The sequence below is a fragment of the Canis lupus genome, chromosome 12 (genome assembly GCF_048164855.1).
Source record: "Canis lupus baileyi chromosome 12, mCanLup2.hap1, whole genome shotgun sequence".
Lineage (NCBI taxonomy): Eukaryota > Metazoa > Chordata > Mammalia > Carnivora > Canidae > Canis > Canis lupus.
This window is the reverse complement of record NC_132849.1, coordinates 30,525,700-30,549,098: the sequence shown is the minus strand read 5'-3', so window position 1 is coordinate 30,549,098 and position 23,399 is coordinate 30,525,700. Positions and strand designations below refer to the sequence as shown.

The 23,399-nt window shown below is 46.3% G+C and overlaps 2 protein-coding genes, 2 long non-coding RNA genes and 1 other non-coding gene across 11 annotated transcripts in view; 3 read left to right on the top strand and 2 right to left on the bottom strand.

Annotated features, from left to right (window-relative positions):
- The window catches only part of LOC140601438 (uncharacterized), a 26,025-nt gene extending 9,591 nt beyond the window's left edge, over nucleotides 1-16,434 (bottom strand). Inside the window, exon 1 of the long non-coding RNA XR_012004431.1 lies at nucleotides 14,434-16,434. This is a non-coding gene — a long non-coding RNA (uncharacterized lncRNA). The remainder of the gene's footprint in view (nucleotides 1-14,433) is intronic.
- Nucleotides 12,129-12,245, top strand: LOC140602049 (U5 spliceosomal RNA). Its single transcript, XR_012005088.1, has one exon. It is a non-coding gene; the product is annotated as a U5 spliceosomal RNA (small nuclear RNA).
- On the top strand, nucleotides 14,154-18,567 carry ITPRIPL1 (ITPRIP like 1). Of its 4 annotated transcripts, XM_072770340.1 has the most exons (3): nucleotides 14,256-14,293; nucleotides 14,451-14,553; nucleotides 15,374-18,567. In XM_072770340.1, the coding sequence occupies exon 3, from the start codon at nucleotides 15,388-15,390 to the stop codon at nucleotides 17,029-17,031; it is 1,644 nt and encodes a 547-aa protein (XP_072626441.1). In that variant the 5' UTR covers nucleotides 14,256-14,293; nucleotides 14,451-14,553; nucleotides 15,374-15,387; the 3' UTR covers nucleotides 17,032-18,567. The 4 variants fall into 4 exon arrangements, with proteins under 4 accessions (XP_072626443.1, XP_072626441.1, XP_072626442.1 ...); XM_072770342.1 differs by lacking the exon at nucleotides 14,451-14,553 and having other exon boundaries at nucleotides 14,154-14,293; XM_072770341.1 differs by lacking the exon at nucleotides 14,256-14,293 and having other exon boundaries at nucleotides 14,413-14,553.
- The window catches only part of NCAPH (non-SMC condensin I complex subunit H), a 43,589-nt gene continuing 34,445 nt past the window's right edge, over nucleotides 14,256-23,399 (top strand). Inside the window, exons 1-2 of one of the 3 annotated variants that reach the window (XM_072770337.1) lie at nucleotides 14,256-14,293; nucleotides 14,451-14,553. Coding sequence is in view for 1 of the 3 variants with exons in the window: in XM_072770335.1 (XP_072626436.1) it covers nucleotides 23,381-23,399 (19 nt within the window). In the remaining 2 variants the exon portion in view is untranslated. Of the gene's footprint in view, nucleotides 14,294-14,450; nucleotides 14,554-23,240 lie in introns of those variants that run through there. The other 2 variants (XM_072770335.1, XM_072770336.1) reach the window with 2 other exon arrangements.
- On the bottom strand, nucleotides 16,589-23,249 carry LOC140601439 (uncharacterized). Of its 2 annotated transcripts, none has more exons than XR_012004432.1 (3): nucleotides 22,941-23,249; nucleotides 22,552-22,819; nucleotides 16,589-20,984 (listed from the first exon to the last, which is right to left on the bottom strand). It is a non-coding gene; the product is annotated as an uncharacterized lncRNA (long non-coding RNA). The 2 variants fall into 2 exon arrangements; XR_012004433.1 differs by having other exon boundaries at nucleotides 22,552-22,631; nucleotides 22,941-23,247.

Genomic DNA, 23,399 nt, shown 5'->3' with positions numbered 1-23,399 from the left:
GTTGTGGGATTGAACCTTGCCTTAGGTTCTTCACTCAGCATGGCGTCTCCTTGAGATTCTCTCCCTCTCCTGCCTCTCCCTCTGCTTGAGCACTCACTCTCTCTCTCTACATAGAATCTTTAAAAAGAAAAGAATAATCAATTTGTGGAGAAATGACAGGAGGAAGGAAGGTAGTTTTAAGCTTCCAAGGGCAACAAGCTGGGAAGGTAAATGTACAAGGGGGAAGCTAATGGAGTGAGTTATGCTTGCAGATTCCTCTGGTGCTGTCCCTGGGCTGATACGGGTTTCTTCTCAGTAAAGGGAGAATTTATGTCCTGCCTTTAGGCAGAAAGGGGGAAGGATAGAGACAGCTTTTCCTGCATTTGTTGCTTCTTAATTGCCTTCAGCTCAACATCATTTTTATGTCAAAAAACATATTTTTGGGTGACATTGATTTCCTTCACTGATTTAATGCTTATTCAATAATAAAACTGTTTTTTTTTAAGATTTTATTTATTCACTCATGAGAAACACAGAGAGAAAGAGAGAGAGGCAGAGACACAGGCAGAGGGAGAAACAGGCTCCATGCAGGATGCCCGATGTGGGACTCGATCCCGGGTCTCCAGGATCATACCCTGGGCTGAAGGTGGCGCTAAACCACTGAGTTGTTTTTTCTTTTTCTCCTACTTTTGTGGAGAGGTTTTCCTTGTTGGAAGAAGATTTTGTTATTTATTCTATTTCTCACACCTCCCCTTCTCCGAGGCACCCCTTGGTTCTCGGGAGGAACTCACCCCTTCACCCTCTGCCCACATCCACTAGCTCATGCAGGCCCTGAGTATGGCTCTGGGCTCCAGAGGTCTACTCTTTTGCAAGCTCAATGTCACTTCCACTCCTCTAAGGGCTCTCTACCCACACTAGAGATCCTGTGCAGTCCTTGGGGTCCCCTTCATGCTGTAGGTGACTAGAAAGTACCACCCCAAAATGTACCTCTTGGGCATTAGGATAATTTTTTTTAAAGATTTATTTATTTATTTATTTGTGTGTGTGTGTGTCTGAGAGAGATAATGAATCTCAAGCAGACTGCCCTCAGAGTGCAGAGCCCAACTCAGGGCTCTATCCCAGAACCCTGAGATCATGACCTGAACCAAAATCAAGAGTTGGACGTTCAAATGACTGAGTCACCCAGGTGACTGGCAATTTTGAGCTGATTATTTTGAGAAACAGCAGACACAGGAGAAACTCTGGAAACAGAGTAGAAGTTTCCCTTTTGTAAGAGAAATTTACATTTATAAATGAACTCTCCATTTATAAAGGTGTCTCCATCTCTGCACCAGAAAGAGAAAGGCTTTCAATCAAAAGAAACTCTTATTAATGGAGAAAGCACTTAAATCTGCAGAACAAGGGTGCCTGGGTGGCTCAGATGGTTAAGCATCTGCCTTCAGCTCAGTTTGACACTGGGATTGAGTCCCATGTTGGGCTCTCTGCTCAGTGGAAAGCCTGCTTCTCCCTCTCCCTATGCTGCTCCCCTTGCTTGTGTGCGCTCTCTCTCTCTGTCAAATAAATAAATAAACAAATCTGCAGAACAAACCTCACTCTTGTTCTCTATACTTTGCTAGGTCATCTCCCATAACTGAGCTCCCCTACTCCTTTCTTTCGTCTGTAGCTGAAGGTGGTATTTAAGCCTGAATTCTTTTTTTTTTTTTCTTTCAGATTTTATTTACCTATTCATGAGAGATATAGGCAGAGGGAGAGGCAGGCTCCCTGTCGGGGAGCCTGATGTGGGACTCCATCCCAGGACCCCAGGATCACGACCTGAGCCAAAGGCAGACATTCAACCACTAAGCCACCAGGTGCCCCTTAAGCCCAAATTCTAAGCCATCTGGGGGAGTTACTCATCTTTCCTTAGGTATTTCCTTTTTTTTTTTTTTTTTTAATTTTTATTTATTTGTGACAGTCACAGAGAGAGAGAGAGAATGAGGCAGAGACACAGGCAGAGGGAGAAGCAGGCTCCATGCACCGGGAGCCTGACGTGGGATTCGATCCCGGGTCTCCAGGATCGCGCCCTGGGCCAAAGGCAGGCGCCAAACCGCTGCGCCACCCAGGGATCCCCCTTAGGTATTTCCTAATGTAAACATGAGGTATGCATGTTAATAAAATTCTGATGGTTTTTCTCTTGTTAATCTGTCTTGTTACAAGGTTCCCTTACTTAGAAGGGTAGGAGGAAAACGACTTTTTCCTCCTGGCTGGCTCCCTCTAAGGGTTTTAGGCCAAAGCAATGATGGTCCCCTCCTTCACAACACACCCTAGTCTCTAACCTTCCTATGCTCCTCTCCCCAACTCTTCCTCCTTTCCTAACTCAGATAATTTATCTCTCCTTCATAGCAAGAATAAGCTTCTTTTATTTCTCTTTGCAATTCTGCTATAACAATGCACTTTGAGGACAAGAGCCAGAGGCCTAACCTGGGTGCAGTGTTTGATGTGGTAAGAACAAAACAAGAAAAGGATACTGACTGGTGGGGTGGGTGATGGGCTCACGTCTGTTAATTCATTCCCTAAAATCTGATGCCTGCTGGTTCCAAGGACTGAGTGCTGGGAGGGACTCACTGAGGGGACACTTAGAACTGGAAGACAGGACAGGGAGATTTAGGGAAGTGAGCAAAGTCCAAAGCTTGGGGATGAGCAAGGAATTCCACTATTGAAACATGGTCCTGTTGACTGTTCGCCTGAACTTGCCAGGCCAGCCCAACCTTAGTATTCACTTCCTGTGGTCCCTTAAGGATTTGTATAGTTACTGTAAATATGTGTTACAATTTTAGAGTCTGAGAAAATGTCACCAACCAGAAATATTTTCAATAGCCCAAGAAATAGCCCAAGATGGGAAAAAAATTCTTTTTGCAGATACCTTTTGGAAAGAGAAATTGGAATCCAGCTACTAAGTCTAGAGGACTGTCCTTTGCAAGTGCCATGTGTTAACATTTAGGAGCAAGTCAGGCAGCAATCCATAGTCCAGAACAGAGTGACAGATTGGAAATCGGGTAGAGCATGGACCAGCGGGGTCATCCTTGAGGACAAGAGGAGAAGACAAGGGATGCCTGGGTGGCTCAGTGTTTGAGCATCCGCCTTTGGCTCAGGTCATGATCCCGGTGTCCTGGGATCGAGTCCCACACCCGGCTTCCCATGGGGACCCTGATTCTCCCTCTATGTCTTTGCCTCTCTCTGTGTGTCTCTCATGAATAAATAAAATCTTTTAAAAAGAGAGAGAGAGAGAGAGAGAGAAAAGACAAGGCAGGAAGAGCTGGACTCTGGGAGGATAATTTGAGGCTAGTGCCAGCCCAGCTGGAAGCCCCATGGACTCTCAGTGTCTGCAAGAGGGTTAGTCTGGGTTGGCTGAGTAGAGAGGAATTTGTACTTGGGAGGCTGATGGGCCTGTTTGGTGGGGGTTGATTGCATCATAGGTAGGAATGCAGGAAGGGACCCTCATCTCAGTCTCTTGTGTCTTTTCAGGTAATCATTTAGTTACAAACTGAGAGAGACTGGGGGCTTGAGTCCTTTGAACCAGTGTACTGGGTACTGACATCACAGGTCTGACATTAATGTCCCTGGGTCAATCTGGGGGTGCTGGCCCTCGCAGTTCTTGAGGCTCAATGAGCCTGAGGCACGAAAGGCATGCTTTTGCCTGGCTGGTACACTGGGGCCATTGTTTCCAGTAGATGAAAACCGTGCCAGCTGGAAGAGGTCCATTCAATCCCAATGTTTACACATCAGGAGCCGAGGGCCAGAGTGACAGGAAGTGACTTGCCCACATCACAGAACAAGCTGGTAGCAGAGCCAGGGCTTGCCTGTGGGACTTCAGCTCTCCACTCTGGGTCAAGATAATTTTCAGTGTGGCTGTCCCTAATGGACACATAGGTTGCTTCTGCCCTTTGGGTATTGTGAACAATGCTCTGATGAACATGATGTACAAATATCCCTTCAAGGACGTGCTTTCAGTTCTTTGGGGGTACATACCCAGAAGTGGAATTGCTGGATCATCTGGTAGTTCTATTTTTTTTTTTTTAATTTTTTGAGGATCTTCCATTGGTTTCCAGGGCAGTTGCACCATTTTACACAGTTGCCAACAGCATACAAGGGTTCAAGTTTCTCCACATCCTCACCAACACTTTTAATTCTCTCTTTTTTACAGTAGCCATCCTAAGGGCGAAAGGTTCCCTCTTTATAAGAACATCAGTCATTTTGGATTAGGACCCACCCTAATGACCTTATCTCCACACGGTTGTCTATCTGCAAAGATTGTATTTCCAAATAGAGTAGCATTCTGAGGTACTGAGGGTTAGGTCTTCAACATAAAGTTTTGAGGAGACACAAGTCAGCCTCTGATACCCCTACCTGGTGTCTACCTTTTAGTCCATCTATCTGTATATCTTTCTGTACTGACTTAAATAGTGCCCCAAAGATCCATGTCCGCCCAGAACTTAGGAATGAGACCTTTTTTGAGAATAGTCTTTGCAAATGCAATTAAGGACCAAAATGAGACCATGTGCATTATGTTGGTGCCTAAAACCAAGGACAGAATCCTTGTAGGAGAATAAAGAAGGGTACACAGAGAAGGTGATATGGAGATGGAGTTACAGATTGGAATGCTACAGCTACAAGCCAAGGAACACAGAGGCAAGGAAGGCTTCTTCTCTAGACCCTTCAGAGGGAACGTGTCCCTGCCAGTACCTTCATTTTGGACTTCCGCCCTCCAGAACTGTGAGAGGATACGTTTTTGTTGTATTAAGACACCAAAACGGCGTGGCAGTCGCAGCAAACTAGTAATAGACTGTCTCTTCATCCATGGCATCTACCTATCCGTCACCCATCTGCATGTGGCATGGAGTGAAGAGCTGGCCCAGATCCTCTCTCTCACAGGCTCTCTACTTTCTCCAGAGTTAGTTCTGGCAACCGTGCGCCCGCGCCCTTGGGACGTCTACACTCGGCCGCGGTAACCAACGGGCTACGTCGCGGGAGATCGGTCCAGGGGCTGAGGGCCCTGACGGGCGGGAAAACCCGAGGGTGGCGGAGCAGCGTGAGGGGTGACGGGAGGCTGGGGGCGTCAGGGCCTGGGGAGGGCGCTCGCGGGGGGCCCGGGGAACTGACCCGGAGGAGGCAGGAGGAGGAAGCCACTTGCCGGGTCCCCGGGAAACGCCAAGAGGCTGCCCGCGCACAAAAGCGGGTCCTGGGTTCAACACACCAGCGTGGTTGCACTTGCTTTTCTAGAAAACGCAATGTGAGCTCTCTTCAACTAAGACACACTGGGGCTTTGGGCACGCAGCCCATTCATTCATAAGCTGGGCACTGTCTGTATTTCTTTTTTAAAGATTTGATTTATTCATTCGTGAGAGACAGAGAGGCAGAGGGAGGAGCAGGCTCCATGCAGGGAGCCTGACGTGGGACTCGATCCCGGGTCTCCAGGATCACGCCCTGGGCCGAAGGTGGCGCTAAACCGCTGAGCCACCAGGGATCCCCTGTATTTCTTTTAATGTGAAAATACTACCTCATTATTGTTACATAGTTCGAAAAAGGTAGAGAGAGGTAAAAGTCACCTGTAATCAACCTCTCTCATCCTCAGAGAGTCACTGTAAACATTTCAGAATCCACCGTTTGAAACGTTTTTCTTAGGCACAGAATATACACACAAGGGGATTAAACACCAGCATGAGGCAGCCCCGGCGGCTCAGCGGTTTAGCGCCGCCTTTCAGCCCAGGGTGTGATCCTGGAGACCCCGGATCGAGTCCCATATAAAGCTCCCTACATGGAGCCTGCTTTTTCCTCTGCCTGTATCTCTGCGTCTCTCATGAATGAATAAATAAATAAAATCTTTAAAAAAAAAAACAACTACTAGCATGCTTTGTGTAACCTGCCTTTTTTTCACTCACTATACTATAGTCTATTTTCCATTTAATGTAGACTTACACATTCTACTTTTTATACATACATTTCTATATTCTTGTAGGTTTATTGTGTCATGACCAAAACATGAGTAAGATTGTGTAGTGATTAGACTAATTTAGGTAAAAAAAAAAAAAAAAAAAAAAAAAAAGAAAGAAAGAAAACACATGGATGTTTTAAAAAATTCGAAAACACATGGATGTTTTAAAAAATTTGAAAACACAGGAATCTTTTACAAAAACTTTATATCATTTTAAAATATCTTCACTGTGGTCTATGTATACAATGGAATATTACTCAGCCATTAGAAACTACAAATACCCACCATTTGCTTCGATGTGGATGGAACTGGAAGGTATTATGCTGAGTGAAGTAAGTCAATCGGAGAAGGACAAACATTATATGGTCTCATTCATTTGGGGAATATAAAAAATAATGAAAGGGAATAAAGGGGAAAGGAGAGAAAATGAGTGAAAATATCAGTGAGGGTGACAAAACATGAGAGACACCTAACTCTGGGAAACGAACAAGGGGTAGTGGAAAGGGAGGTGGGTGGGGGGTTGGGGTGACTGGATGACAGGCACTGAGGGGGGCACTTGGTGAGATGAGCACTGGGTGTTATGCTATATGTTGGCAAATTGAACTCCAATAAAAAAAAAAAAATCTTCACAGCTCCATCGTTCACCTTCTCCCATTGATTTTTTATTTTATTTTTTTAAGCTTTTATTTAGGGACACCTGGGTGCCTCAGTGGTTGATCATGCCTTTGGCTCAGGGCATGATCCTGGAATCCCGGCATAGAATTCCGCATCAGGATCCTCACAGGGAGCCTGCTTCTCCCTCTGCCTATGTCTCTGCCTCTCTCTCTGTGTCTCTCATGAATAAATAAATAAAATATTTATTTTTAAATTTAATTATTTTTTAAATATTTTTAAATCTTGGGGATCCCTGGGTGGCTCAGCAGTTTCGCGCCTGCCTTTGGCCCAGGGCGCAATCCTGGAGTCCCGGGATCGAGTCCCACATCGGGCTCCCGGTGCATGGAGCCTGCTTCTCCCTCTGCCTGTGTCTCTGCCTCTCTCTCTATGTCTATCATAAATAAATAAAAATAAATCTTAAAAAAAAAAGATTTTTAAATCTTTAAAATTTAAAAATCGAGCCCAATGCAGGGAGTCCAGAATCACACCCTGAGCAAAAGGCAGATGCTCAACCGCTGAGCCACCCAGGTGCCCTCTCCCAGCAATTATTTATGACTTTTAGCTTCATCATCTGCCATTCACTCTAGCAGCGGGAGTGCTGTGTGACCTCTTCAGGGCTTTCCTAACATCACCTGAGACAGGTCTCACAATGACTTCCTCACTTTGTAACCTCAATGAGATATTTTTATAGGCTCACCTGCCTTTTTGGATGTTCTGACCTGTTGTGCTGTCACTGTCAAAGGAGTTCTGATTCTTTTCAGAGGAGAAGAGGGCAGTGTATCTAAATCTGGTCTGAAGAGTGGGGACCCAAATGTGTTTGTAGTGGCGGAGGCAGTTCATCTGAGTATGAGCTCACAGACTGGTGCTTATCGGAGCTGAGTTTAGGGACCTTTGGCAGTGACGTATGCACCTCTCTCTGCCCCTGAACATCCGCTCCCCTCTTTCTCCTTTTGGCTCTGTGCCCTAGGGCCACGCACTAACCCAGAAGGACTGAATCAAGGGGCTCCCTTGTTCTCTGGCTTCCGGTTGGTTTTGGCCAATGGGAGGCATCAGCAGGAAATGAGTTTCGAGAGAACTCAGCTCTCTTCCTGTGGTGTCCCACAGGGTTGACTTCATCCTCTCAACTGAAGACCACATTTTCTTATCAGACATCCTCTCCACATAGCTACTCCTTTCAAGTTTTGGTAACAAATCACTCCCTCCTCCTCACCCTTACCCAGAGGTGTGCTCCCTGTTGGACTAGCTCCAGGAACATTAACCACCCCTTGCAGTTTTCTCCAAACCCCGAAATTCTTTTGTTCCTTGATTAAGCTCTCCTCAATTACCCAACATGAGTATGCCATCAAATCCTGCTGGGGACACCTGGGTTGCTTAGTGGTTGAGTTTCTGCCTTTGGCTCAGGTCATGATCCTGGGGTCCTGGGATGAAGTCCTGCATCAGGCTCCTCACAGGGAGTCTGCTTCTCCCACTGCCTGTGTCTCTGCCTCTCTGTGTGTGTCTCTCATGAATAAATAAATAAAATCTTGAAAGAAAGAAAGAAAGAAAGAAAGAAAGAAAGAAAGAAAGAAAGAAAGAAAGAAAGAAAGAAAGAAAGAAAGAGAAAGAAAGAAGAAAGGAAGGAAGGAAGGAAGGAAGGAAGGAAGGAAGGAAGGAAGGAAGGAAGAAGAAAGAAAGAAAGAAAGAAAGAAAGAAAGAAAGAAAGAAAGAAAGAAGAGAAAGAAAGAAAGAAAGAAAGAAGAAAAAGAAAGAAAGAAAGAAAGAAAGAAAGAAAGAAAGAAAGAAAGAAAGAAAGAAAGAAAGAAAGAAAATCCTGCTGGGGATCCTGATACTGCAGGATTTAGGATGATTTTTAAAAAACTGATATTTTTGGGTACCTGGGTGGCTCAGTTGGTTAAGTCTGCCTTTGGCTCAGGTCATGATCTTGGGGTCCCAGGATCAAGCCCCACTGTGGGCTCCCTGCTTAGCGGGGACTCTGCTTCTCCCTCTCCCTCTGCCCTTCCCCCTGCTTGTGTGCGCTTTCCCTCACTCTCTCTCAAATAAATAAAATCCTTTAAAAAATAAAGATAAATATAGATTTTTTTTAAATTTTTATTTATTTATGAGATAGTCACAGAGAGAGAGAGAGAGAGAGAGAGAGAGAGAGGCGGAGACATAGGCAGAGGGAGAAGCAGGCTCCATGTACCGGGAGCCCGATGTGGGATTCGATCCCGGGTCTCCAGGATCGCGCCCTGGGCCAAAGGCAGGCGCCAAACCGCTGCGCCACCCAGGGATCCCGATAAATATAGATTTTTAAAACTTTTTCTGTATTTTCCAAAATTTTCACGATGATCATTTTTGTTTTGTGTTTATGAGTTTTTTAAATGTCATCAAGAGGGAATCCCTGGATGGCTCAGCAGTTTAGTGCCTACTTTCGGCCCAGGGCGTGACCCCGGAGTCCCCTGCATCGGGCTCCTTGAATGGAGCCTGCTTCTCCCTCTATCTCTCATGAATAAATAAATAAAATCTTTAAAAAAAGATGTTATCAAGAAACATACAAATCTGTTTGTTGAGGGTCAACTTGAGCAACTAGTGCTCTAAGGGGAACATTTTTGGAAATACTGGCAAAAATCATGTCTAGAAGTTACTCCCAAAATCTGTAACGCTTATCTCTGGGTAGTGGGGTATAAGTGTGGCTTCTTTTCCTATTCCTCCTATATAATATGCATTTTTACAATGAGTGTGTGTCATGTTTACAAAAAGATGAATCTTTAAAAATGAATTTCTGGGGAAATGTGCACATTTTACTGCTTGAATACAAAGGACAGTGCAGACACCTGGGTGGCTCTGCAGTTGAGTGTCTGCCTTTGACTCAGGGCCTCATCCTGGGGTCCAGGGGATCAATCCTAGGGTCTGGGGGACAAGTCCACATTGGGATCCCTGCATGGAGCCTGCTTCTCCCTCTGCCTATGTCTCTGCTTCTCTCTCTCTGCTCTCTGTCTCTCATGAATAAATAAAATATTTAAACAAACAAACAAAAGGACAGTTAATCCTTTCTGTAAATGGCCAGAGAGTAAATGTTTTAATGTTTGCCAGCCAAGAGGCAAAATTGAGAATTAGGTAGGCATTCACATAATGAGAGAAAATAAATTTCCACAAAATTTTATTGACAGAATTCACAGCGTATTAATAATGATCAAGTGCATTTTTTTTTAATATGGGGCTGCTAATGAAAAGAATGGAATTCTTTTTTATTTTAGAAATAACATGTCACTTAATTAGGGCTCAAAGTTAATGTTTCCTATCATCCAAATTGCAACTGTTCATCTGTTAATACTGATCTGTAACAAGTTATTACCTATTGCCTCTTTGAAAACGTTTTCTAATACAGTTACTAATACTGATATATTAATCCACAAGCATAGATTTAATTGAGCATATTCATTGTTATATAATTAGATTCTTCTCTTATTTGGCTTTTTAGTATGTCATCACACTGCAGATTAATCATTTCTAATTGAAGATTATGTGGAAGATTCTCAATTGCACGAATTTTGAAATATGGAAGCGTTCCTTCCACTTGCACTGATGTCTGACAAACTGCTGGAACTGTATGTAATTTGAGCTCAGAAAATATATCTGCTACAAATTTATGTAGGAATGACATCTTGCATATTTTATTTTTGACAGCACAGGAATTGTAAAAAGTAACTTGATACTACTTGTGAATCAAAATTTGTTAAAACAATTCCATCAGAGAATTAATTTCACATATAAACACCATTTTGTCTTGTTATTTTATGTTGACTTCATTAAGAAACAATATCAAGGGGCACCTGGGTGGCTCAGTCAGTTAAGCATCTGACTGTTGGTCTCAGCTCAGATTTTGACCTCTGGGTCATAGATTCAAGTCCTGCGTTGGGCTCCATGCAAGGCATAGAGCCTACTTAAAAAATAACAACAAAAGCTAACTTTCAAAGTCATTCGGTGTTTGATAAGAGTAGTTGAGGGCAGTTCTTGTTTAGAAAAACTTCAGGGATCCCTGGATGGCTCAGTAGTTTGCCCCTGCCTTTAGCCCAGGGTGTGATCCTGGGGTCCTGGGACTGAGTCCTGCATTGGGCTCCCTGCATGGAGCCTGCTTCTTTCTCTCATTCTATGTCTCTCATGAATAAATAAATAAAATATTTAAAAAAAAGAAAAAGAAAAATTTCAATCTCAGCCCCAAGCTCAAAAAGATTGCCAACTGCTAACAATGGTAGGATAAGTCAAGATGCTCAGTGTCTATTTCTGATGAAAATTTCCAGAATTGACGATTTTTAAGTCCATGAGAATGAACAAAGTTCACCATTGACGCTATGGATTCATGAATATATGACAGATTCAAATATTTTCTACAAAGTATCTGCCAGTGAATAATACAATGAATAACCCTAGGCTTTAAACACTTGAAATTTTCACAAGCTTTGTAAATTTGCCTTTCTAAGCCTTTTTCCACTCTGCATATATTTTTATTACCATCAGTGGTAACATATTAGCAGATTCCATGTCACGTTGTAGTGAATTAGTGTTTTCTCAGCTTCTTTTGAAATATTTTTGCCTGCAGTTGTCCCATGCAGACTATTCATAAAGTCTAATTCTTCAGTAATTGTAAACTCTGCATTGGCTCCCTGAATAAACAGCTACAACTGAGCAGTATTAAAACATTTACTGTTTCATCAAGCCAAGGAAAATCACTCAGAATCATGTGACTTGTTTTTAAATTGATTACTGATATTTCTGCCAATGTTTTCAAATCTTTGAGCAACTGTTTTTGCCAAAACACTAATAAGTTTTATTTTTTCTTTAAGTAATCTCTTCCTACACCCAATGGAGGGCTCAAACTCACAACCCTGAGATCAAATCAAGAGTCACATGCTCCTCTGACTGAGTCAGCCAGGTGCCCCCAATAAACACTAGTAGTCTTTTGTTTTTTAAGACTTTATTTATTTATTCATGAGAAACACAGAGAGAGAGAGAGGCAGAGACACAGGCAGAAGGAGAAGCAGGCCTCCTAGGGGGAGCCTGGGGAGCCCGCTGTGGGACTCAATCCCAGGACCCCAGGATCACGCCCCCGGCCAAAGGCAGGCGCCAAACCACTAAGCCACCCAGGGATCCCTCAACACTAATAGTCTTAAATACATTTTAGGTTTTGCAAGCCAAGAGGCAGACTTGTACATAGATTATGTAGGTATTTACTTCTTATGTACTTATTTTTTAATGATAAAAATAAAATTATTTTGGGGGAAGCTACCATGTTTCCTTGCTTGACAAGGGTAAATCCCACCTCTGTGGAATTCAGTTGTTAAAATGAATGGCCACCGGCAGCTGGGGTGGCTCAGCGGTTTAACACCGCCTCCAGCCCAGGGCCTGATCCTGGATATACGGGATGGAGTCCCACCTCCGGCTTCCTGCATGGAGCCTGCTTCTCCCTCTGCCTGTGTCTCTGCCTCTGTCTCTGTGTCTCTCATGACTAAATAAATGAAATCTTTAAAAAAAAAAAAATAAATGAATACTCTGGTTTCTCTTCAGATCGTATAAATCTTTCACCTTTTACTAAGGATTTCCATGGAGAGGAACAATTCTGAGTCTTAACTCAATTTTTTGAGACCCTATTTTAAACAGGGCTATCTATAAAGTATAAAGAAAGATGCCTGGGGGGATCCCTGGGTGGCTCAGCAGTTTGGCACCTGCCTTTGGCCCAAGGTGTGATCCTGGAGTCCCGGAATCAAGTCCCGCGTCAGGCTTCCTACATGGACCCTGCTTCTCCCTCTGTGTCTCTCCATCTCTGTGTGTGTCTACCACGAATAAATTCATAGAATCTTAAAAGAAAAAGAATGGCCACTGCTACAGTTTACCCATGTCATCTGTATACAACCACCAATTAGCATGAATATCAGGGTGTCCAAATGACTTGATTTTCTTTTAATCCCACTAAGTCAGCAATCACCTCATACTATGCCAAAGCAGAAAAATCACCAAAAACAGGCCAATAAGTGTTCACTGTTAGAGGGCTTCTTGTTGATTTAATGGTGATATTTACATGGATTATAATTCTCTAGCTTGGAGTCTATTTGCTATAGCAAACAACTTCATGAGCTCCAACTCTCAAACTAGCGAATGTTTTCTAACTCGACACTTTTAAAAACTTATTTATTTATTCATGAGAGACACAGGGAGAGAGGCAGAAACATAGGCAGAAGGAGAAGCAGCCTCCCCCAGACTCCAGGATCACGACCTGAGCCAAAGGCTGACGTTCAACCACTGAGCCACCCAGGTGCCCCTAACTCACACTTTTAAAACAAACCCTTATCTGACCAGGAATACACACCTTTAAACACATGGCTTTAAAAATCATTGTTTGCACATTCTAAAATGTATTTTTTTCATCCTAACATTGTCATATGCTAAGACATAAAGAGAATTTCACTGTCACCGTGTGATTTTGCTAATACTTAGTGGTAGTAGCCCGCAAGTTTATAAAAAGTAACGTTGGAGCTTCAGTCATGGCCAGCCAGAAGACAGTTTTTCCTCCTTCACAGTGAAATAAGTCAGTGTTTTGGGAAGCACTGTCCAGTTGTATGCAACCACCCCCCTCTCACATTGCCGCTGGATAAGGAGCCTGAAATTTGATTGTATTTCATCAGAAGGACTTTCGCTAGTATGAAAAGACATCACTTCCTTTTCTCCTTGGTTAGCTGACACATGACAGGAAGGCTGGGGGCTCTTTGTGATACTCTGACGATCCTTTCCGGGAAACCCCTTCTGCGGGGATACTTTAGTGCATCACAAGGCTTGTCCAGTTTCCACACTTCATCAAGTTTTCCTTTATACGCCCATCTCATCAGCAGAGCTACCCTGGAGGTTTAGGATTCTTACTCCTACGGAGCTAGTGAGTGAGAAGTAAGGCCTCAAGCCAGGTCTTTGCGTGCTGTCTGGCTTTTCACGACCGAGACCGCCACTTGATAGGAGAAAGGAGGTGGGGAAAGACGCCTAAGTCTGGGCGTGGGCTGGGGGTGAGGCACGTGGACACACCTGACGACACACCTCAGCTCCTGTGCCATTCTGCGCAGGGCCAGCCCCACCTGGGAATGACGCCCCTCTGCCCCCGTCCATTCCTAGTTATATTGCAAGTCCGGCGCATTGCAAACTCCCAGTAAGCAGACCCCTGGCGCACGCAGCCGCGAGCAGCCGGCAGCCGGCAGCCGGCACTGCAGTTGCCCTTGGCACCAGCTCCGGGAGCCCGAGCGGCTGCGGCACGCGAGCTCCTCGGCGACGAGGCCCGGGCCGCAGCCGCTCCGCTCGGCGCACGGGAGGCGCGCGTCCGCGAGCCGGGCCACCGGGGCCCCAGGGCGGCGCTCCCGCGGCGCGCTCGGCGGCGGAGTCGGGGTGGGAGGAGCTCGGGCGGGGTGGAGCCTGGACGGCGGGAGCCGCCGAGCGGGGCTGGCGCCCTCGGAGCGGCGCGGCGGGGGTCTCCCGGGCGGAGGGGCTGCGGCGCGGGGACCCTCGGAGCCCCGGATTCTCGGACGAGATGGTGCGCTCCCCGGGAGAGGGCAGCGGGGCCACTCCCCCGGGCGGCCCCGGCGAGGCCCCCGGAGCCCCCACCCCGCCGGGGAAAAGGCGGGGGCAGTCAGGCCGCGCTGTCTCTTTAAGACCGTGTTCCAGCTAACACCGACGGTGAGTAACCTGGCCCCAGGTTCCAGGAGAAACCCCCGGGAGGGTAGGCGGTTAAGAGTTCGGATCGCAGGGCGTGGAATTTGGGGAAGTTTATGAATGGGGGGGGGGGCACCCTGCTTTGAGACACAGCCCCTAGGTACCTTGTAAATTTTAACAGGGCTCCTGGAGCGAGCGGTGAGGCTAAGCGAGGCCAAGTTCCAAAGGGAGGAGAGTCCCCCACCTGGCTTCAGCGCCGCGCCGCGTAGTCCTTCATAATCTCGGTAAGCCCAGAAGTTTATGGGGGGAGTGCAAGAAGCCTCGTGGTGGGTGGGTAGGCAGAGAATCCGACTACCAACGGCTGTCAAGAGGCTTTGGGCACCTGGTCCTTCACGAACTTTCCTGGGCTGAGAGGTGGAGCCTTGCCTGCCTCTGCACCTGGCCCGTTGACGGGGCATGGAGCAGCCGCCTTAGGAGCTCAGAGAGCACAGCGGGAAGCAGCAGAGAGCAGGCTGGTGGCACTGTGCCTCCCTCTCGCCCACTGGGAGTTGCCCCACTGGGCATGAGGGAGGAGAGGCTGAGTGTTCTGATGACACAGGGTGAGCAGAATGAGGATTGTGAAGTCACAGAGGAAGTGGGATACTATAGCTGGGGCTTGGGCTGGCTGCCTGCAAGAGGAAAGGTGTTGCCTAGGCAGATCAGTGCTTTCTGCCGGTGGAAGGGAGCCTCTGGGATCAGCAGGGCACACCTGGTGCTCACGGTGGACTGATGAGTCGGGTGAGGCCACCCTACCATGAGGGTCCCCCTCCCCATCTTACACAGAAATGAGAACAGTGCTGTGTGCATACTCTGGAAGCCTAAGTACCACCCACACCATGTGGAAGGAAAGCAGAAAGACTGAGTGGCACATCCTGCTGACCCCCTTTCTCCCACACCACCTCCTGAGCAGACCCTTGCTCTGTCCAAACCCAGCTCGGTGAGCTTTTGGTTTCTTCTGAGTAGTTAACTTCCAGGATTTGGGGTCCCAGGGCTCTGGGGAATATGCACTGGAGAACAGATGAATCCTGAAGATCACCACTGACTCCCAACTTCCTACTTCTCCAGATGCAGAAGCCTCCATGGCTTTGATAAGCCTTGTGTTCCTGGCAGTGATGTATGTTGTTCACCACCCCTTGATGGTCAGTGACCGGATGGACCTGGACACGCTAGCCAGAAGTCGGCAGCTGGAGAAGCGGATGAGCGAGGAGATGCGCCAGTTGGAGATAGAGTTTGAAGAGAGAAAGCGAGCAGCTGAGCAGAAGCAGAAGGCAGAGAACTTCTGGAGAGGAGATACATCCAGTGACCAGTTAGTGCTAGGGAAGAAAGACATGAGATGGCCGTTCCAGGCTGATGACCAGGAGGGGCCACTGGGCTGGATGCTGGGAAACCTGTGGAATGCTGGCCTCTTTTGCCTTTTTCTCGTCTTTGAGCTCCTGCGACAGAACATGCAGCATGAGCCAGCCTTTGATTCCAGCAGCGATGAGGAGGAGGAGGAAGTCCGTGTTGTGCCTGTCACCTCCTACAACTGGCTTACTGACTTCCCTTCGAGGGAGGCTCTGGAATCTTTTTACAAACACTATGTCCAGAATGTCACTCGTGATCTGCCCTGCACCTGTGAGTTTGTGGAGAGCTTTGTGGACGACCTGATTGAGGCCTGTCGGGTGCTCAGCCGCCGGGAGGCTCACCCACAGCTGGAGGACTGCCTGGGCATCGGGGCTGCCTTTGAGAAATGGGGAACCCTCCACGAGACCCAGAAATTTGATATTCTGGTGCCCATTGTTCCCCCACAGGGCACTATGTTTGTGCTGGAGATGAGGGATCCAGCCCTAGGCCGCCGCTGTGGCTGTGTGCTGGTGGAGTCGGAATGTGTGTGCAAGCGCGAGAAGCTTCTGGGGGATGTGCTGTGCCTGGTGCACCACCATAGGGATCACTCAGCCGTCTTGGGCAAGTGTAGCAGCTCCATCAAGGTGGCTCTCTGCACTGGCTCCCACCTGGACGTGTGCAAGACAGTACAGTGGTTCCGGAACATGGTGGGCAATGCCTGGGCCCTTGTGGCCCACAAATACGACTTTAAGCTCAGCCTCCCACCGTCTACCACCTCCTGCAAGCTCAGGCTGGACTACCGCTCAGGCCGCTTTCTCTCAATCCAATTGGTCCTGGGGGTGCAACGGGAAGACACCTTGGTCTATCTGGTGAGTCAGGCTCCTGACCATGAACAGCTAACCAGTGTGGATTGGCCTGAGTCCTTTGCAGCCTGTGAACACCTTTTCCTGAAGCTGGTAGGGCGTTTTGCTCCAGAGAACACCTGTCACCTCAAGTGCCTCCAGATCATCTTAAGTCTCCGGGACCTTCAGAGTTTACCCCAGGGAGCATCCCGTCCCATCCTCACCTCTTACCACTTCAAAACAGCCCTCATGCACCTGTTGCTGCGGCTGCCTCTAACAGACTGGCAGCACAGCATGCTCTCCCAGCGGCTCCAGGACATCCTCTGGTTCTTGGGCCGTGGCCTCCAGCAAAGGTCCCTCCATCATTTCCTCATCGGTAACACCTTCCTGCCCCTGACCATCCCGATCCCTAAGACATTTCGGAATGCTGAGCCTGTCAATCTCTTCCAACACCTGGTGCTAAACCCCACGGCACACTCACAGGCAGTGGAAGAATTCCACAGCCTTCTGACCCAAGTGAAAATGCTGCCCTGTGCCCCATTGCCTGGGGAACATTAATGTAAAGGCCATTAAAAAAGGGAAGAAGGTATTTCTGATTCCTCAGGCTGCCAAAGAGTTTATTTTTCAGACACATTAGTGGTATGTGTGACTTTCACCTTGTGAGGGGTGGAGGGGCTATGATAGATTAAGATACTTTAAGGAGTACCTGAAGTACTCATAAGGATGGGGTCCAACATACATGAGGATGTAGGATGTAATCCCAGGTGTGTCTTCTGAGGTTTCTTACTCCTGACTTTTAGCTGACCCAGGGAACGGATCTTATGGAAGGCTCTTGCAGCTAGAGTTGAGACCAGAGGGGGCCTGTGAGGTTGTGTTTTGTGTCAACACTGGAAGTAAAAGAGAACCAGAGAATACCTCCATTCCAGCTTATTTCTTTTTTTTTTTGTGAATGACTCTCAGCACATTCCTTGTAAACTGGTTTCCTTGTTGAATTGTTAGCTTAATTCACATCCAAGCTGATAGCAGTCCATTTTATCCTAAATACTATGAAGGTAACTTCTCGTATTTTAGGATCTAATTTTTCAGACCTCCTCTGTTTGAAGGTGTAGCCAAGATGTTTATTTTCCATTTTCTTAATTTAGCCCTATTTTTGTATAATATATAGCTGTTTTTATGCATCTGAAAGAAAACTCCACTACTACCCAAACAGTTGATTAGCCTTGATCCACAAATATTAAGTCCATGGTGATCTATTTCATAATTGAGATAATGTACTTACTAAAATTAATGAAATAGCTAGCATCTAACGAGCTTCTCCTGCCTGGAAGCAATCTTTGGGGGGTTGGTTTCTGAAATGAACAATTAGTTTCTAAAGGGAGCCACTTGTTTGTCCAATGAAAAGAAGGTTTAGCCACCCTGTGTAGCTGTGCTTTTTCTCAGTCTGTTAATGCCTTTGTGTTCTCTTTTCAAAGATGACAAAGGGATATTTTGAACTATGAGGTTTTGCAAATTGGGGTCATCTCAATTCAGGCCCGTTGCCAGGGTCGGACAGGAAGGGAACTGTGGAGCAGGCCAGCACTAACAGAGTTGTGACTCTGGAGATGTGATTGGTGGATTTTTCCCTTCTTTCAAAATCCTAGGCGGCATCCTGATGAGGAGGCTTAAGAAAAGTGATTATCGTTGTGGGTGTGGTTGTTTTGGAAATAACAATGCTGTTCCTGCCCTGCATGCCAGGAAGATCTGGAGAGGATAACCTGGCCCCAACATTTAACTCCATCACAGGGGGGTTTGGATGCTGGCCTTGTGGGCTTTGGTTGTATCCACTCCCTCTCCATCGCAAAAATAAATGACAAATTTATGTCCCAGGAGTTCATGCCAGTCAGTATTTGAGATTCCCACTGCACAGTAGCGGCTGTGTCCTGTGTTGTCTGCTATCTGCCATGTAGTGCTTTCAAGAAAGTTAAGATGCAGTGATGGTTGGTTTGATGCCAGTGGGATTTTGATATTTTGTAATCATCCATATTATTTTTGTTTAGAAAATAATTTGCTGGTGTTTTAGTTCCACATCAATAAAGGAAGCTATTTTGTGTGTCATTTGGAATCTATGTAATAACACACACAGAAGATCAGCATTCTCATGGGCCTGTTGCCAAGATATTCATGTTACCCTGATAGCTTCATCCAGTATGTCTTGGTATTTCTCAATGCACCTTGAACCAGTCTGCCCTGAGGTTTCCCAGTGGCATGGCCAGTAGCCAGGAAAGAATAATTCAGAATGTCAAGGAACATCTAAGCTATTCATTCTCATGGCTCACAAACCAAAATATCAGCCAATTTAAAAGATCTTGGTGGCTACACAAAAACAACAACAAAAAACCCAACAAAAAACAAACACATAAACTGTAGAAGAAATAAATCTGTAGAAAGGTAGTATGATGTTCTATCACTCTGGTTTCTAGTCTAGTAAGATAAAACAGGAGTGAGCAGAAGACTACAAAGGGAACAGTCAGTGAGGCTTGGGTGGGGCCGAGGGTGTAAGAAAGAATATAGAAAAAACAAGTAGTAATGGAAAGAACAGAGCTGTTGTGCTCTGGGAATACTCTAACAATGAAAGGGGAACTTCTCCAGATAATTTAGGAAGCTGAGCTTTATTCTAAAACAATTCCTGGCTGGCACCCAGGATATAACAACAGTTATAGTAATGGGAATACTTAGCATTCATCAAGCATTTCCAATGGTCCAGGCGCCATTCTAAATGCTTCACATCTGGTAACTCAATCCTCACACCAAAGAAGCATTCCATGAAGTGGGTGCTTTATCTCTTCCATTTTTCCTATGAGGAAGCTAAGGCACAGAAACGGTACACAGCTTCCCTAAGGTCACCTAGCTAGTAAAAGGTAGAGCCTGGAAGAAAGCACCTGTCCTAGCAACCTTCCAGCATGGGTTTGGGAATATCAAGATGTAGGAGTTAACATGCTTTGAAAAGCGAAAAGCACTATATTAATTTTAAGATAAAGGATGGTATGTCAGCTTAGAAATTCTAGAAGACAGAAATTGTTGGTCCATAGCCCAGTCTTTAAGTCAGGAATTTTGTATCACATAGAAAAATGAAAGGCATTTGCTCAGAGGCCAAAATGAATGTAAAGCCATTTGAACTATATGTCTGTTGGGCCCAGGGATTTGATGGTTTATATCATGAACTACATTATGATACAAACCAGCTGTAGGCTGGAAAGTCAGGGAAAATTTGAAGCCAAAAGTCTGTTCAGGTAGCCGACTGATAAGAGTATTGTTCTTCACCTAAACTAAAGCTGTTTCCATTCATTTTGGGGAAGTAGAATCTTGGTGAGGAGTGAAATGGGGAAAGGGAGTGGCTCCAGTACTGATTTTCTGGCAGACAAGGAGTGGGGGAGGGATCCACTATTTTAATTTCATAGAGACAGAGGAATTGAATTTTGCATACCACTGATACCACTGATAAATCATTCAATCTTTTGGCACCCTCTGCAGAACTAACCCCTCAAAAAACAAAGAAAGCATTCAGAACCGGTGGTAAATGACCCGCCTGCAGGGGGTGGAGCTGGCTTTGTTCCAGTGCAGGGAGCCCTAAGCAGTCTGCTTAGGAGGCAGGGTCCATCAAAACCACAAAACAGCCTCTTGCCTCACTGAATGGATCACCCAGCAGCCTTCCTCTGCCAATTCCAAGCCAGTTCTTCAGAGGTTCCTGATTCAGTGCTACTTACCACGCTCTCAACCCACACTGCTCCTCATTGGTACACAGAGGATTACAACCTGTTCCCACTCTCCTCAAATGAACTCAGGACAGAGAAGACAAGTGAGATAACAGGGACCCTAGTATATACTGAGCCCATGTGCCCACAAGAATTTAATCTGTTACCTAATTCCTGATAAAGCCCAGTGAAGGGATATTATCATGACTTTCATAAACAAAGGGGAAAAACAAGGCCCAGAAGGGTTCAGCTGTCTAACCCAAGATTTAAACCTATCTTCCCAAACCATGAGAGACTCCTAACTCTGGGAAACAAAGGGTTGCAGAAGGGGAGGTGAATGGGAGGATGGGGTAACTGGGTAACAGGCATTAAGGAGGGCATGTGATGAGCACTGAGTGTTATATAGTTTATGTTGGCAAATTGAACTTAAAAAAAAATAAAAATAAAAATAGGGCAGCCGGGGTGGCTCAGCGGTTTAGTGTCGCTTTCAGCCCAGGGTGTGATCCTAGAGACGGCAATCGAGTCCCACGTGGGGCTCCCTGCATGGAGCCTGCTTCTCCCTCTGCCTGTGTCTCTGCCTCTCTCTCTCTCTCTCTCTGTATCTCATGAATAAATAAATAAAATCTTTTTAAAAATTTAAAAAATAAATAAAAATAAACTTGCCTTCCAACTTTATTCATTCAATACATATTTAAGCACTTGCTGTGTCCAGGGCTAGCACTGGGCCCTGGGGAAACAATGGTGAGCAGAACATGGCTTCATCCTCGTGGAGTTGACAATCTATGGAGGAGATAAACATGAAATAATCATTCCAATGGTGTAAAATTTCAAAGGTGGCAAGTTCCACTAAAACCTCCAGTAAGGACACTTGAGTGTATCAGGGAAGGCCTCCCTGAGGAAGTGATATGAACTGAAACATGATGGGAGCCAACTGGGTGAAGATGGGGATGAGGAGAGGATGTGCAGAGGCCTTGTGGTGGGAGCCAGCATGATGAGACCGAGTCTGAAAAAAAGCCCAAGTGACTTGAGGGGAGGAGGGGACAGGGGGAGGCAAGGTGCAAGATGAGGCCAGAGAGGCTGTGGCGCCCAGACCCTGCAGGGCCTCATAGATCACTTTAGAAGTTCCCAGAGCAATGGAACTTTTGAATGGTTTGAGACTTTGGGAAGGAACAGGTCAGATTGGTACTTAGCAACCGCCACACAGGGCCCAATGAGAAGGGCAGAGCAGGTGTGGAGCTGCTGCGGACCAGCAAGAAGGTAATACGGATGAAAAAGAGACGCAGGGTTGAGATTTCTAGGAAATAAAAAAAGCTCAGTGATAGATTGTGTGTGGAGAGTAAGGCACCCAGAATGGCTCCTGGGTGCTGATCTGAGTTCCTGGGTGGCTGGTAGAACCATTCACCGAAAAACACTGCAAACCTACCTTCTTTTTTCTATTCCACACTGCCTTACGCTAAAGATTTGATGATGGCCACTGGGAGAACAAGTTTGTGCAAAAGCAAATAGACTTGATGAGAGATAAAATTCACGTTATAACACAAATTTTATCTCATCAAATTTCCTGAGGTTTAGTATTTTATACATTAATGTTAAAATTCAAATGCCAACAAATATCATTTATCATTAAATTCATCAAATTCATATGAACTTAAAAGTCATGACAAAAACTGAAAGAAGTGAGAGTAATGTCACTAAGAATATGTTGGTGAGCATAGCTTAACATATAGACTTCTCAAATCACTGTTGTATGCCCGAAACCAGTGTAACATTGTGTGTCAACTATATACCTCAATAATAGATAAAAAGTAAAAGAAAAGCAGGCTTAAAAAGTGCTTTTCAGGGGATCCCTGGGTGGCGCAGCGGTTTGGCGCCTGCCTTTGGTCCAGGGCGCGATCCTGGAGACCTGGGATCGAATCCCACGTCGGGCTCCCGGTGCATGGAGCCTGCTTCTCCCTCTGCCTGTGTCTCTGCCTCTCTCTCTCTGTGTGTGTGACTATCATAAATAAATAAAAATGTATTTTAAAAAAGTGCTTTTCAATAAAGGGTAGTACTATTTGGTTGCAAAAATGACTGAGGGGCACTGATGGCTTTTGGTGGACTGATGGTGTCGGGGTTGCTAAACCAGCCCTATGAAGAGCCCCACAAGTCAAGAACTGCTTCACCCTGAATGCCAATAGCACCCTTCAGGGGGAAACACTGCATAAAATGCCTGATGGGTGTTATAAGAAGTGATAGGATGTTCTAGGGATATTTGGGAGAATTGCCCTGGCCTATCCTCCCATAATACAATTCTTGGGATCAGATGAAGCAGAATGAAGGGATAGGCGGCAAATTATATCCATCTCACCTCTCCTCTTAACTTTTTCTTTAGGGGAACGGCGGGGGGTTGGTATCCAGGAAGCTTTTCGCAAGAATTTCCGCAAGAATCTGAATAAAAACGATGGTCTTCATTTAAAAATGTACACAGAGGGATCCCTGGGTGGCGCAGCGGTTTAGTGCCTGCCTTTGGCCCAGGGCGCGATCCTGGAGACCGGGGATCGAATCCCACGTCGGGCTCCCGGTGCATGGAGCCTGCTTCTCCCTCTGCCTGTGTCTCTGCCTCTCTCTCTCTCTGACTATCATAAATAAAAAAAAAAAATTAAAAAAAAATAAAATAAATTAAAAATGTACACAGAACACTTTGCACCTGTCCTTCGCCTGCCTGGAACGTTCATTGTGTTACTGGCTCCTTCTCACCTCCGTCCCACACCCCATCCATCGCTTTCTACCTCCTTAGTGTTTTGTTGCCCTGACGGAACTGGTCGCTTTAGGAAATTAACCTTGTTTCCGAGAAATCTGCCCTCCCTCCCATTAGAAAGGAAATTGCTTGAAAGCAGAGCCCTCGCCCGCCCTGCCCCATTGGGTCCTTAGCGCCCAGTTCCACGTCTAACGCTCGAAAAGAGGCAGGGTGCGGTGGTGCCTGGAGCCCGTACGGTCCCCGCACGGGGCGGGCGGGAGGCCAGAGAGCCCCTGCGCAGAACCCCCGCGCAGCTCCCGACGCCCCCCTCCCAGCGAGGGCAGGGGCGGCCTACGCAGGCGCGCTTCTGGCCCCGCCCACACATACGTCACCGCGGCCGTTACGGCGCTAAGGCGTCTCGGCGCGCGATTTAAAACCAGCTCCGGAGCAGGAGAGCAAGATGGGACCTCCCTGCCCAG

Bases quoted from the DNA above. Each gene is read 5' to 3' on its own strand.
- ITPRIPL1 (XM_072770339.1), top strand. From the start codon at position 14,878: ATGAGGATTGTGAAGTCACAGAGGAAGTGGGATACTATAGCTGGGGCT. The intron at 15,047-15,373 runs GTGAGGCCACCC...CTACTTCTCCAG, and splicing joins ACGGTGGACTGATGAGTCGG to ATGCAGAAGCCTCCATGGCT.